The 12,500-nt window shown below is 42.1% G+C and overlaps 1 protein-coding gene across 4 annotated transcripts in view; it reads left to right on the top strand.

Annotated features, from left to right (window-relative positions):
- LOC135092669 (neuronal membrane glycoprotein M6-a-like) overlaps positions 1 to 12,500 on the top strand; it is a 36,005-nt gene that overhangs the window by 4,681 nt on the left and 18,824 nt on the right. For 3 of the 4 annotated variants that reach the window (XM_063991275.1, XM_063991276.1, XM_063991274.1), the window contains one exon: positions 1 to 207. This exon is cut by the window's left edge. The exons of the other annotated variant lie outside the window; for it this stretch is intronic. In XM_063991275.1, the coding sequence (XP_063847345.1) occupies positions 1 to 207 (207 nt within the window). The remainder of the gene's footprint in view (positions 208 to 12,500) is intronic. 4 annotated transcript variants of the gene reach the window in all.

The following is a 12,500-nucleotide window of genomic DNA, read 5'->3' as shown; positions in this document are numbered from 1 at the left end:
CCTCCTCCAGCAGAGCACGGCGCCCCCCCAGCGTGCAGGGTGGCGCCACCTCCTCTCACAACGACTTCGTGTTCCTGTCGCCGAGCAAACCCCCTCCTGCGCACGCCCACGCCCATCACGACTACGACAATGACGCCCCTGCCAGCGCCGAGACCCGCGCCTTCCTGCCGCAGACGGCCCGTCGTCCACGACACTCCCGTAGCGTTGGTGAGTGTGTGTGTGTTTGTTAAGAAGGTTCTACGGAGAGAGAGAGAGAGAGAGAGAGAGAGAGAGAGAGAGAGAGAGAGAGAGAGTAATATAAGGCTGTTTAATATGGTTTGTGAAGGGGATGTAAAATCTATGTGTGTGTGTGTGTGTGTGTGTGTGTGTGTGTGTGTGTGTTGGCATTTCCTTTGCATATATTTATAGAATTTTAGAATGAGTAAATGACAAATTCTAATTCACCACATCAAGGAAGACCAATAATATTTCCAGTAATCACTTTCAACTCTTTAAAAACACACAATTCTCTGTTACATTCTCTTCAGTAGTTTCGCATCTGAGACAAGACATTATTCTCTTATCCTCTCCACTGCGTCTGTACAGATACAGCGCTGAATGTCTACAAGGGATAAACACATCAGTAAAATGGTGAAATTCAGTTGCTCGTATTATGAAACACTGTTCTCTCTTCTAAAATAAATATCGTCACAGCAGATCAACCTTCTCCAATGCGTTCAGTCTTCTGCGCCTTCCTCAGTCACACCCATCACACGCATGTCTTTCACTGCATCCATAAACCTTCTCTCAGATCTTCCTCTCTTTCTCCTGGTGGGTGGATCCATCTCCAGTCTCCTCCCCACATACTCATCTCTCCTCTTGACTAACATGTCCAGACCACCTCACCTTTGTCCCTCTAGCTTCGTCCCCAAACAAACGTATTACATTCACTGTGCCTCTGTTGTATTCGTTCCTGATTTTGTCTAGCCTCATCTCTCATAAGGAATATTTTAAAAGGGCCGCAGAGATGATTAGTAGGTGGGTTCCCATGAGTGTCTTTTTCCCATTTACTGAACTGGTATTGGAATCATGAAAACACCCTGAAAATCTACAGTAACTTCCAATGCGGCTTGTGAAGAGTGATGTACGAGTAGGTGAGACGCCGAAATGTTTGAGAGTTTCTTTTTTTATGTACGAGCTTAAGAGGGGATCTGGCCAAGGGAGGAAAAAAGATAGGGGAGAGAGGAAGCCCACTGAAGATGCCAGTCCATAAAGAAGACAGTTCGGAAGCAGATCCAAAATTACATGAAGTGTGTTGAAATCTCCCGCTAGAAAGCATGTAAGTCATAGGCAGGAGGAAATACGGAAGCAGGCAGGGAGTTCCAGAGTTTACCAGTAAGAGGGATGAAAGACTGAGAGTACTGGTTGACTCCTAATAGCATTAGGCAGGTGGACAGAACAGGGGTGAGAGAATGTAGAAAGCCTTGTGCAACGAGGCAGCGGGAGGAGGGGAGGCATACAGTTAGGAGGATCAGAAGAGCGGTTAGTGTGAAAGTAGCCGTAGAAGATAGCAAGAGATGCAACATTACAGCGAAGAGAGAGGTTGAAGACAGTCATTTAGAGGAGAGAAGTTCATGAGAACAAAGAGAGAGAGGCCGAAAACAGTGAGTTAGAGAAGATTTGATGAGGGCGAAGAGAGAGAGACTGGAGACTGTCAGTTACAGGAGAGGAGTTGATGAAACGAGTGTGGCTCTCTTTACCTATAGCTGGGGACCAGGGCGGGCAGGTGACGGCTAGCTTACTGATGTTAGGTGGCCACACTCCACAGTATCTGAGAAGTACCGCAGTGTGCTGTCAGGATGATACACGGAAGGAAGGTGGCTCGGACAACACACACACACACACACACACACACACACTACTACTGCTACTGTTGTTACTACTACTACTACTACTACTACTACTACTACTACTACTACTACTAATAATAATAATAATAATAATAATAATAATATCAATTAGTAGTAGTTGTTGTAGCAGTAGTAGTAATAGAACTTCATTTAGAAGTTCAACAATTTACGTTCTTCAGTAACAACAGACAACAATATTATTAATAACAGTCAACACACATAATAAGGAAGAAAGTGAAATTACAAAAAAAAAAAGTAAAATATTAAAATAAACAGATAAACTAACTTTATTTGTTTATTTTTTTTACTTTCTGCGATACAAAAGATTGATCCTCGAGGGAGGTGAAGCCCTGTGTGTGTGTGTGTGTGTGTGTGTGTGTGTGTGTGTGTGACTGCCAGACCCGCTACACTACTGCTTCTGCTACTGTTTATGTATCTATTTTGTTTATTATTATCTACATGTGTGTTCCAGTACGGCACAAGAATCATCGCACATTTTTCACGTAACTCATTCATAATACAACTGTCCTTCCCCAAATGAAAATGAACGTAAACAAGATAAAAAATCAGTTAGTTAAGACCTGTGTGCAGTTTGTTGTTGTTGTTGTACTCTTTTCTCTTTTTATCACTGCTACCACCACCACCACCACCACCACCACCACCACACCCAAGTTTCAGAAGCGGTGCAGTGAAGACATTAGAAAAAAAACACGCGAACATTACTCGCTTTATGCTGCGCTGGAGTTCCGGGGGCAGGCAGGCAGGCGGGCGGGCAGGCAGGCATGGAGGCAGCGAGGGAGGGAGGGGAAGTGTCAGGAGTGCCAAGTGTGCCAGGGGGTACCAGGGAAGTAGAAGGAGGGTGCAGGGGGTGCCAATGAGCGTGAGTTAGCCCACAACTGGCACTCAAGGTCATCTCTTTACAAGCAACAGGAGAGGAGGTGGTTGGGAATAATTTAGTTTGTCAGGAATGCAGCACGTTTTTTGTTACGGGTAGAGAGAGAGAGAGAGAGAGAGAGAGAGAGAGAGAGAGAGAGAGAGAGAGAGAGAGAGAGAATTAATGAATATATGAAAATGAATGAATAAATGAATGAATGAATGAATGAGTGAATGAATGAATGAATGAGTGAAAGAATGAATGAATGAACGAATGAATGAACAAATTATATACATATATCGTCACACACACACACACACACACACACACACAGCGGAATGCTCGAATTGGACAATTTTGCTTGAGTTACCCCTTGAATTCATCTCATCAGCCGTTCTCTTCACTGGAGTGCATAAAAACGCAAGAAATAAGGGAAGCTGCATGAAGTCGTCAGCTCTGTCCGTGGCATTCCCAGTATAAAACATTTCTACCTATCTATTTTAACACATCATCCTCTTCTATTAATTTATCTAATGTTCTTTTAAAGCTCCCTAATGATTTGACACAAGAATCCAATAATTTATCACTGTATTTAATTGAGAACCAGTTACTTATGATCCCTTATAAATCTAACTTTACCAAGCTTTAATTCCTTGTCCTGACTTGATTACTGACCCTGAAGGTTTGGCTTATGTCACCTGTTTCATCCCTTTATCAGATCCCTTCTCAACCTCCCTATCCCTCTCTCAGAAATGTGGATTTAAAAACTTCAGTATTCTTTCGTAAGATATAGTTTTCTTCCCATGTATCTTTATAGTCATTCTTCTTAGTATTGAGGGAGGAAAGTAGAGGTGGGGAGTGCAGAGAGCAGAAGAGTTGGCACAGACTGTATTATCTAATAGTTTGCTTATTATGCTAACGCGAAGCTTGAATCTAATTCTAAACAGCTTTGGAGTCTCATAAGAACTACTTTCAAAGGCCGCAGAGATGATTAGTCGAGTTGCCATTGCTGTTTTCCTGTTAATGATGTACTGGTAGAATTGCTATTTCCAACAGAGTTTCAATAGGTGAGCAGATGCCCTCCTTACAGACCGATAAAAGTCTTCTGGTCTCGTGCAACACTCTCTCTCTCTCTCTCTCTCTCTCTCTCTCTCTCTCTCTCTCTCTCTCTCTCTCTCTCTCTAAACATTGCACACAGGAAATAAAATAACAAAATTACTAAAAGGAGAAGAATTATTAAGCTAAAAATCTTCACTGGCCTGTGTCATTTACCCGAGAGGTCTGCTCCCAGCCGTGACGCACAACGGCTTCGTGATTAAGGGAGTCACCGCACTGTCACCTCCCTTGTTATTACTCAGCACTGTCACCATCAGGCACTCACACTTCCCTCGTCACTACTCGGCACTGTCACCATCAGGCACTCACACTTCCCTCGTCACTACTCGGCACTGTCACTGTTAGACACACACTTCCCTTGTCACTACCGGCACTGTTTCTATCAGGCACTCACACCTCCCTCGTCACTACTCGGCACTGTCACTGTCAGACACACACCTCCCTTGCCACTACTCGATACTGTCATTGTCAGACACACACTTCTCTTGTCACTACTCGGCACTGTTACTATCAGTCACTCACACGTCCCTTGTTACTACTCAGCATCGTTACTATCAGGACAGATATGTCCGAAGCCAGCCTCTCTCTCTCTCTCTCTCTCTCTCTCTCTCTCTCTCTCTCTCTCTCTCTCTCTCTCTCTCTCTCTCTCTCTCTCTCTCTCTCTCGTGACCGAAAGTCCAGCTCTTTATCAGCAGCCGCTCAGCAAGGCCAGTTGTTAAAGTAGCAAGGTCTACACGAATAGCGGCTGTGTTCATAACAATGGTTTGGAAATCACTAACTTTTATTGTTATTTTCCGTTACTGAGGACAACGAAGGTAGTACTACTAGCTCTCTTTCTCTAGTTGTATTCCCTTTTCAGCGTCACAGTTTGTCCTCTTACAATCAGGGAGCGATCTCATCTCTTTATAATGAATTCAGGAGTGTGCCTGACCTGCCTCTGAGGTTAGCTAATGCCTGCATCCTCCAGCCCTCGGTGACCTTGTTCAAAGCGCCGCGTCTCCAGACACAACGTAAACAAACACAGCCTCACTCGAGACAAGGTGAACACAGCCTTCCGTCACCAGGAATTGTTTTCTTTTTTCTTCGCACTTCCACATTTTAGAATAATCATGTTTATTTCACTACTAACCTCTTCATTGTATATATCTCGATTTAAACATCATACTTTTGTTCAAAAATAGATATACACTCTCAGAATTAGTAGAGTAGGGTTATTTCATGAAAAAAAAAAAAAAAAACCAGCGTTTAATGTCTTTCTGGTGGTGTTTACTGAGGAACATCAGGTCGTCTGCATGCAGGGGCACACTTAACACATCATTCCCCACTTTCACACCAAGACCTATCCGCATTTCTCTGCTATTATGTCTTCAGTTATCTTAGTCACCCACATCTATCTCCTCTGCATATATCCCTGCTTCTACTTTCACCAGTATTCTTACCATGCACCACCACCTTTCCTCAGGTGCTTGCTTCCTCGAGTACCAGTCCAGCTCCATTCTCTCCCCTCATCCGTGTTTCAGTCGTACCGAGTACTATTTCCACATTTGCTTCACTTATCTCTTTGCTGAGGTTTTAATTTTCTTAACATTTCACCCTCTCACTTTGACACATCCTAGCCTCATTTTGTTCTTTTCATCCTGTGGTCACCACCGAGTCCTGTCTGACTGTCTCATTATGTGCTGCTTTTTTTTTTTTTTTTTTCCGTCGCCCATATCCATTCTAAAGATACCCACATTCTCTTTTCTTCCTCCTAATGCACTCCGTTCCTACAAAGGCTTGCTGAGGGAATGCACCATCCACACACATAGAACTTCATATTCCCAGCGATCTTTACTCCACTGGTTTTCCTTTTCCTGATTCCTTCCTGTATCTTGCTATCTGCTTCCTGCCACTGCTTCTCACACTCTCTCTCTCTCGGCCGACCAAGTGGCTTCACTACTGCTACTTGCATCCTCTTTCTCTCTACGTAAGCATCATGTTTGAGATAGTTATCCTTTTAAAATCGTCCAGCGCGGCTGTTTTTACCTCAGGTGCGGGAGTGGACAGATGGTGAATGGACTGTATTATCAAACGCTCTTCTCTCTCACCATGGTTATTTTCAATGGTCAGAAACAATCAACCGGGTTTTCAAGTGTTTCTCCCGTTACTAATGTAGAAATCTTTGTCACTAAAAGCGTAAAAACAGATTTAAAAACCCGTCAGCTCCAAGCCATTCAGCGTCATAATGTTGTCAAATACATTTTCTAAGCATGGATTAGTTACTAGTATGCCAGTTAGCGTTATGGTACCAGAGTGCCGCACATGATATAATTACCTTACTTAATACCAAGCCTTAAACACATTAGTTATAACTAATTGTTTGTGGTTTCTGTTTATTAATAAACATAAGTTAATATAGTAAATTTAAAGAAATATTAATATAATACAAAAATAAGCTGAAAGTTTTAATGTTAAATCATTACTGTGTTTTGGGGATAGGAAATAAATATTGCTTGGTATAGTCTGGCTAGAAAAGATCTGTTTTTGTATAGAGACAAAGTAAGGTGTAATGCACTGCAGTTCTTGTTTATTGGGAGATATGGAGATGCTTGGCGTGGCAGTGTGCTTGTAATGAAGCTGTTACAAGCAGATACAATGCTACTGTTGATGACGATACTATCAAACAGGCGTCTTTGAGAATACGATAGTTGGTCAATATCTTGAATTATTCAGTTTCTTAAACTTGATGGTTTGTAAAACCTATAGTGACCCTAAGCTGCCATGTTCTGTGATGTTTCTTTTACAGCGGGGACTCAAAACTTCCTGTTTCTCCCTCTGCCTGCCTGAATGTGTGACAAGCTGACCGTTCTCCTCCTGTTTGCTTGTTAGTACTGTACTGTATGGTGTAGGAACAGTGTGGGGAACAGCACATACAAGTCGGCGGACCACTAAACGTAAACAGAATAGGAATGAGCGTGGCTGCTTAGCAAATTGTAACCTTGTGTGCCTCATCGAGGCACCGCGATGGCCGTTGAATGATTAAACGAACGGCCGTGTCATGTGAATCAGTGTTGCCAGATCAGGGACCATATAGTTGAAGGGACACTGGTTTTTAAGGGTGTTTTCAAGGTTCTAGTGACAGATTAACAAGATTTGTACATTATGAACAAGATAGACAGTCATGAGAACCTGATTATCTAATGTGGTTTTTGAAAATAATCGCGGTGAGAATACAGACCCATTACTGGTGAATCTACTCAAACTTACGAATCTTTAGGTTGTCAAGGTAAATTTTTGCTGCGAAGTTTAGTGACTCCATCAGTTTTTTGGTTTTGTGTGCTGATACTTTGACGATGAACTTGTAGGAGTGTAGAAAGTCAAGGTAATCAATTAGAGACTCTTTCAGGCCAGTAATGAAATACAACAGAGTCGCTTCGTAGTGAAAGACACTTTTAAAAGTCCCTCATTCTTGTGATATAATTATGTGTTAAGTTTCTATTATATCATTACTACCTTCTGATTACTGCGTGTCATTTTCCTTAATTTTATTTTTCTATCATACCAGAGAGAGACAGGTGTGGTAATAGTAGTGGTAGCGGTAGTAATAACATTCAGTGGTAGTAGTGGTAGTGAAGGAAGTGATAGTGGTAGTTAGATTGTTGTAGATCTTGTTGTTAATGAAGATAAGAAGAGTAGATGAAGTGAAGTGGTAATGGTAGTTGTGGTGGTGGTGGTAATAGTGGTGGTGGTGGTAGTAGTGCTGGTAGTGGTGGTGGTGGTGGTGGTGGTGGCAGTCCTTAATAAATTGGTCACTTGTAGTCATAAGCTCCAATCAGAGAGAGAGAGAGAGAGAGAGAGAGAGAGAGAGAGAGAGAGAGAGAGAGAGAGAGAGAGAGAGAGAATCACACTAACAAAAAATTAACTACAAATCTTTTCTATCGACGGCATACATTTAAAAACCTCAAACTACTACTACTACTACTACTACTACTACTACTACTACTACAACTACTACCACGATCTTTCTCTAGTTCTTTCTCCTCTTCCTCCTCTGATACACCGTTATTGCTGATACTTCATTACAATACTGTAGTGTGTGTGTGTGTGTGTGTGTGTGTGTGTGTGCGGGAAATAGGGGAAGGAGGGAGGGAGGGAGGGAGGGATGTGGGTGGCAGGGAGCGGCAGGAACAGAAGAAGTACCCTCCTCTTCCCTCCCCTCCCTGCCTTCCCTTCCCTTCCCTTCTCTTCCTCCCCTCTCCCTTTTAATCCTACCCTCTCCTTCCCTATCTCCCTCCTCTCCTCCCTCCCACGGTGTCTTCCTCCGGTTACTCTCTCTCTCTCTCTCTCTCTCTCTCTCTCTCTCTCTCTCTCTCTCTCTCTCTCTCTCTCTCATTTTTTCCTCTATCCAGTCACGTAGGAAACACCTCTCTCTCTCTCTCTCTCTCTCTCTCTCTCTCTCTCTCTCTCTCTCTCTCTCTCTCTCTCTCTCTCTCTCTCTCTCTCTCTCTCTCTCTCTGTGTGTGTGTGTGTGTGTGTGTGTATGTGTGTGTGTTTGCGGTCAGTTCTCTCTCTCTCTCTCTCTCTCTCTCTCTCTCTCTCTCTCTCTCTCTCTCTCTCTCTCTCTCTCTCTCTCTCTCTCAACACGAACACCCTCCCAACATTATCTGCTGCTGTTTGTTCTTCTTTTGTATTCATTTGTATTTGTTCTGTATTAATTCCCCATAATAACACACAACACGGAGGAGAGGAGGAGGAGGAGGAGGTGGTGATGGTAGTATCTTTAACCTTCCTATCTCTTCTGCACAAGTAATAAACTAAAATTCTATTACTCTTTGTTACTTCAGCTTTGTTCCATTCCTTTGTTGTGTGTGTGTGTGTGTGTGTGTGTGTGTGTGTGTGTGTGTGTGTGTGTGTTATCTTTTTGGCTTGAAGCATCTGCTGGTCTAGATAAGAAAGACCGCTGTTTTTTTTTTTTTTTTTTTTTTTTACTCGTTTCTCTGTACCGTTATGGTTGTCTTCATTGTCGCGAAGTTTTGATAGGAGAGGAAAGGGAGGGAGGTGGATGAGAGGGAGGGAGGTGGATAGGCTGATGCGCTGGTAAGTGGATAGGTAGGCACTGTACTTCTGTTTTAAAGTTACTGCTGCTACTACTGCTGTTGCTGCTACTACTACTGTTGTTGCTATTACTACTACTGCTATTTTATTGTTGTTGTTGTTGTTGTTGTTGTTGTTCATACTACTACTACTACTACTACTACTACTTCTACTACTACAGCAGAGAAATATAGTTGTGTTAATAAGTAGGCGTGCGTAAGTAGGTGGTCGGTGGGCGGTAACCACAAGTGTATGTACCGTTATGTGTGTGTGTGTGTGTGTGTGTGTGTTAAGTATATCATCACCATCATCATCATCCTCCCATTTCTCTCCACTTTGCGTCTATTCCACTCCACCTTAACAACACTTCTAATCTCCCTACTAATAAAAAGAACACTGGAACATATATAAAAACACCAATAAGAACACTGGAACATACTTAAGAACACTGGAACACGCACAAGAACATCAGAACACAAGGGGTGGTGCAAAAGCCAATATTAAGCTTACACGTGGCAGTCCGTATATAATAATAACTATCTTCGTTCGCTTGTCATCTCTGTACATAATTTATTTTTGTATACTAATTTTTGTCATGTCTTAAAACTCCGTATTGATACTTTATTATTTATCCGATAACTGAGTTTATTGCAGTTATTTACTACTACTACTACTACTACTACTACTACTACGACAACTGATGAGATAGTCTATTTCAGTCATCTACCGCCACATTTGAGAACCGTTTTCTTTTCTTCTCCATTTTCAATTTAACCTTATGAACCTTGCCGTTATTTCTTGACGTACAGTGATTCCCCTGAGGATCTTGTTCACGTCACCCTTGTTGTATCCCTTAGGTAGCTTCAATACTCTCATCAGATCTTCTCTTACGGTACCGTGATGATATATATTGTCTGTTCTCTTCCGAGCGATCCTGAATAGATTTGTTGTTGTTGTTGTTGTTGTTGTATTCCAAGCCATCCCAAAATAAACTTGTTCTTGTACTACTACTACTACTACTACTACCACCAGCACTATTACTACTACTACTGCTGCTGCTGCTACTACTGCTACTTCTCTTCCTTTTCCTCCTCCTCCTTCCCCCTCTCTATACCAGCTATGCAATTTATTATTAAAGAGAAGCAGAAAGAGAGAAAAAAAGAAGAAAAAAAACTATAAAACATCTGTATGTATCTCCTTTTCTCTGTCTCTTTTTCTTTCTTTCTTGACAATGGAGGAGAGAAAGACGGAGGAAGGAAGGACTAGGGTGGGAGAGAGAGAGGTGGGTGGAGGGAATTAAGGAGGAGGAGGAAGTTGTGAGACGAGTGGGAGGGTGGGAGGGCGGCAAGTTGTGAGGGAGGGAGAGAGAGAGAGGAAGGGAGAGGGAGGAGGGAGTGACAGGGTGTTGGCTCATGTGTTCGGGGAGAGAAAGAGAGAGGGAGAGAGGGAGGGAGAGGGAGAGGTAGTAGCAGGTCGGGTTTTGAGAGAGAGAGAGAGAGAGAGAGAGAGAGAGAGAGAGAGAGAGCAGTGTTGCCAATGTCGTGAGTGTGAGTGTGACGTCTTTTCGTGGGATGGAGGGAAACTTTTGGGAGTGTCTCGATCTAACTTTCCTTCCGCCGTTTCGTTTTGTGCTTTTGTTTCAGAGTTTTTGGTCTGTTTTCTGTTATAGAAAGGCTGTCAGATTAATTGTATCTATATATTTTGTTAGTAAGTTATCTATTTAGTTCCTTAGTTTATTTTAGTTATTGAATGTTTCGCGGGAAAGAGAAAACGTCTTGGAAGGGAGTTCTTGCGGTTTTGTTTTGCAGTTTTCAGAAATGTCAGTTTCTTGTGTAATGGGAATATTATGTAACTTTTTTCTTTCTTTTTCTTTTTTTCTTTCTTGATTTATTTGGTTATTTCCTTCTTTCCTTCCTTCCATTCATCAACCATTCCTTCCTTACTTATTTTCACTTATTTATTTTTAGAGTTTTCGCTACTCTGGTTTTGCACTTTTCATAAATATTAGTCCAATTTGCAGTCTTGCATTGTGTGAAATATCTATAAGCAAAACTAACTTACGTATTTGAAATTTCTTTTCTACTTGATAAAAACTTTTTAGGGAGTATATTTTATTAGCTTTGTTTTTGCGAGTTTTTCCTATAATTTTTTTTCTTTTGTTTACATAATATTAGTATATGATGTAGCTAACACAAATTTTATTAATGGCAAACTTTCATGGTAACCTTTTTTACTTGAGGAATGAAGCTAAGTTGGTATTTTTACTTGTTTGTTTAAGACTGATTAAATATGTTATGATTATGAGAACGTGTTATCTAATATGAATAGTGTGTGTGTGTGTGTGTGTGTGTGTGTGTGTGTGATTCACCTACGGTCGTCTGCACGTCATCCAGCCAGCCGTTACCCTACGGAAAGAGCTCATAGTGACCGATCTTTGGGTAGGACTGAGACCGCTTACACACCACACACCGGGACAACGAGGTCACAACCCCTTGGGTTACATCCCGTACCTACTTGCAGCTAGGTGAACAGGGGCTACACATTAAGAGGTTCGCCCATTTGCCTCGCCGCGCCCGGGATTCGAACCCGTGCCTTCTTGGTTGTGAGCCGAGCGTGCTAACCAATACACATACACACACACACACACTTAATCATTTTCTGAAACGCTTGTGCGCCGAAGATCCATTGCTTTCACAAGGCTCCAGTTGAAATTACAGAGTTTATTTTAAGGGTGATTTTACCGTTCTGATGACAAATTAACAAGGTTTCTGTATTGTTAACAGGAGAAACAGTCTTGAAAAACTGGTTAATCATCTCTGCGGCATTTGAAAACTGTCGCGTTGAGAGTAGAGTTTGAGAACACGGGTCATACGCGGATGTCTCTGGTGGCTACCTCGTGGTGTATAATTTCCGCTTTCATCACCAGAGTAACTTTCATCTCCCAGTGTTTCCTCACGCACATGATACGTGGTAACCAAACGCTACTTTCGTATTGCCCAGGCTATATCCATTTCAGAGTCCACTTTTGCTTAGTGAATCCTGGTAATTTTTCTCTTTTCTTTTATACATTTCGTCGTCTGGCAGCCTTACGTAATATAATCGTAAATAGAGAAGTAATGTTTAGATGCATACATCTCCCGAATGTACACCTGCTTCTATTGAAATATTCAAACAGAATCTCCTAAAATTTGATGTGCAGTCTGGCAGCCTTCCATGTTTCAGTCTTCGCGGCCAAACCACCACCACCACCACCTACTACTGCTACTACTACTATTACTGCTACTGCTGCTGCTGCTACTGCTACTGATACTGTTACTGTTACTGTTACTGTTACTGTTACTACTACTACTACTACTACTACTACTACTACTACTACTACTACTACTGCTGCTGCTGCTGCTGCTGCTGCTGCTGCTGCTGCTGCTGCTGCTGCTGCTGCTGCTACTACTACTGCTATCAAATACTATCCTACTACTACTGCTGCTACTACTACTACTACTACTACTACTACTACTACTACTACTACTACTACTACTACTACTATTATT

This window comes from Scylla paramamosain, chromosome 40, assembly GCF_035594125.1.
Source record: "Scylla paramamosain isolate STU-SP2022 chromosome 40, ASM3559412v1, whole genome shotgun sequence".
NCBI classification, from domain to species: Eukaryota; Metazoa; Arthropoda; class Malacostraca; order Decapoda; family Portunidae; genus Scylla; species Scylla paramamosain.
This window is presented reverse-complemented; position numbering and strand designations above follow the sequence as displayed.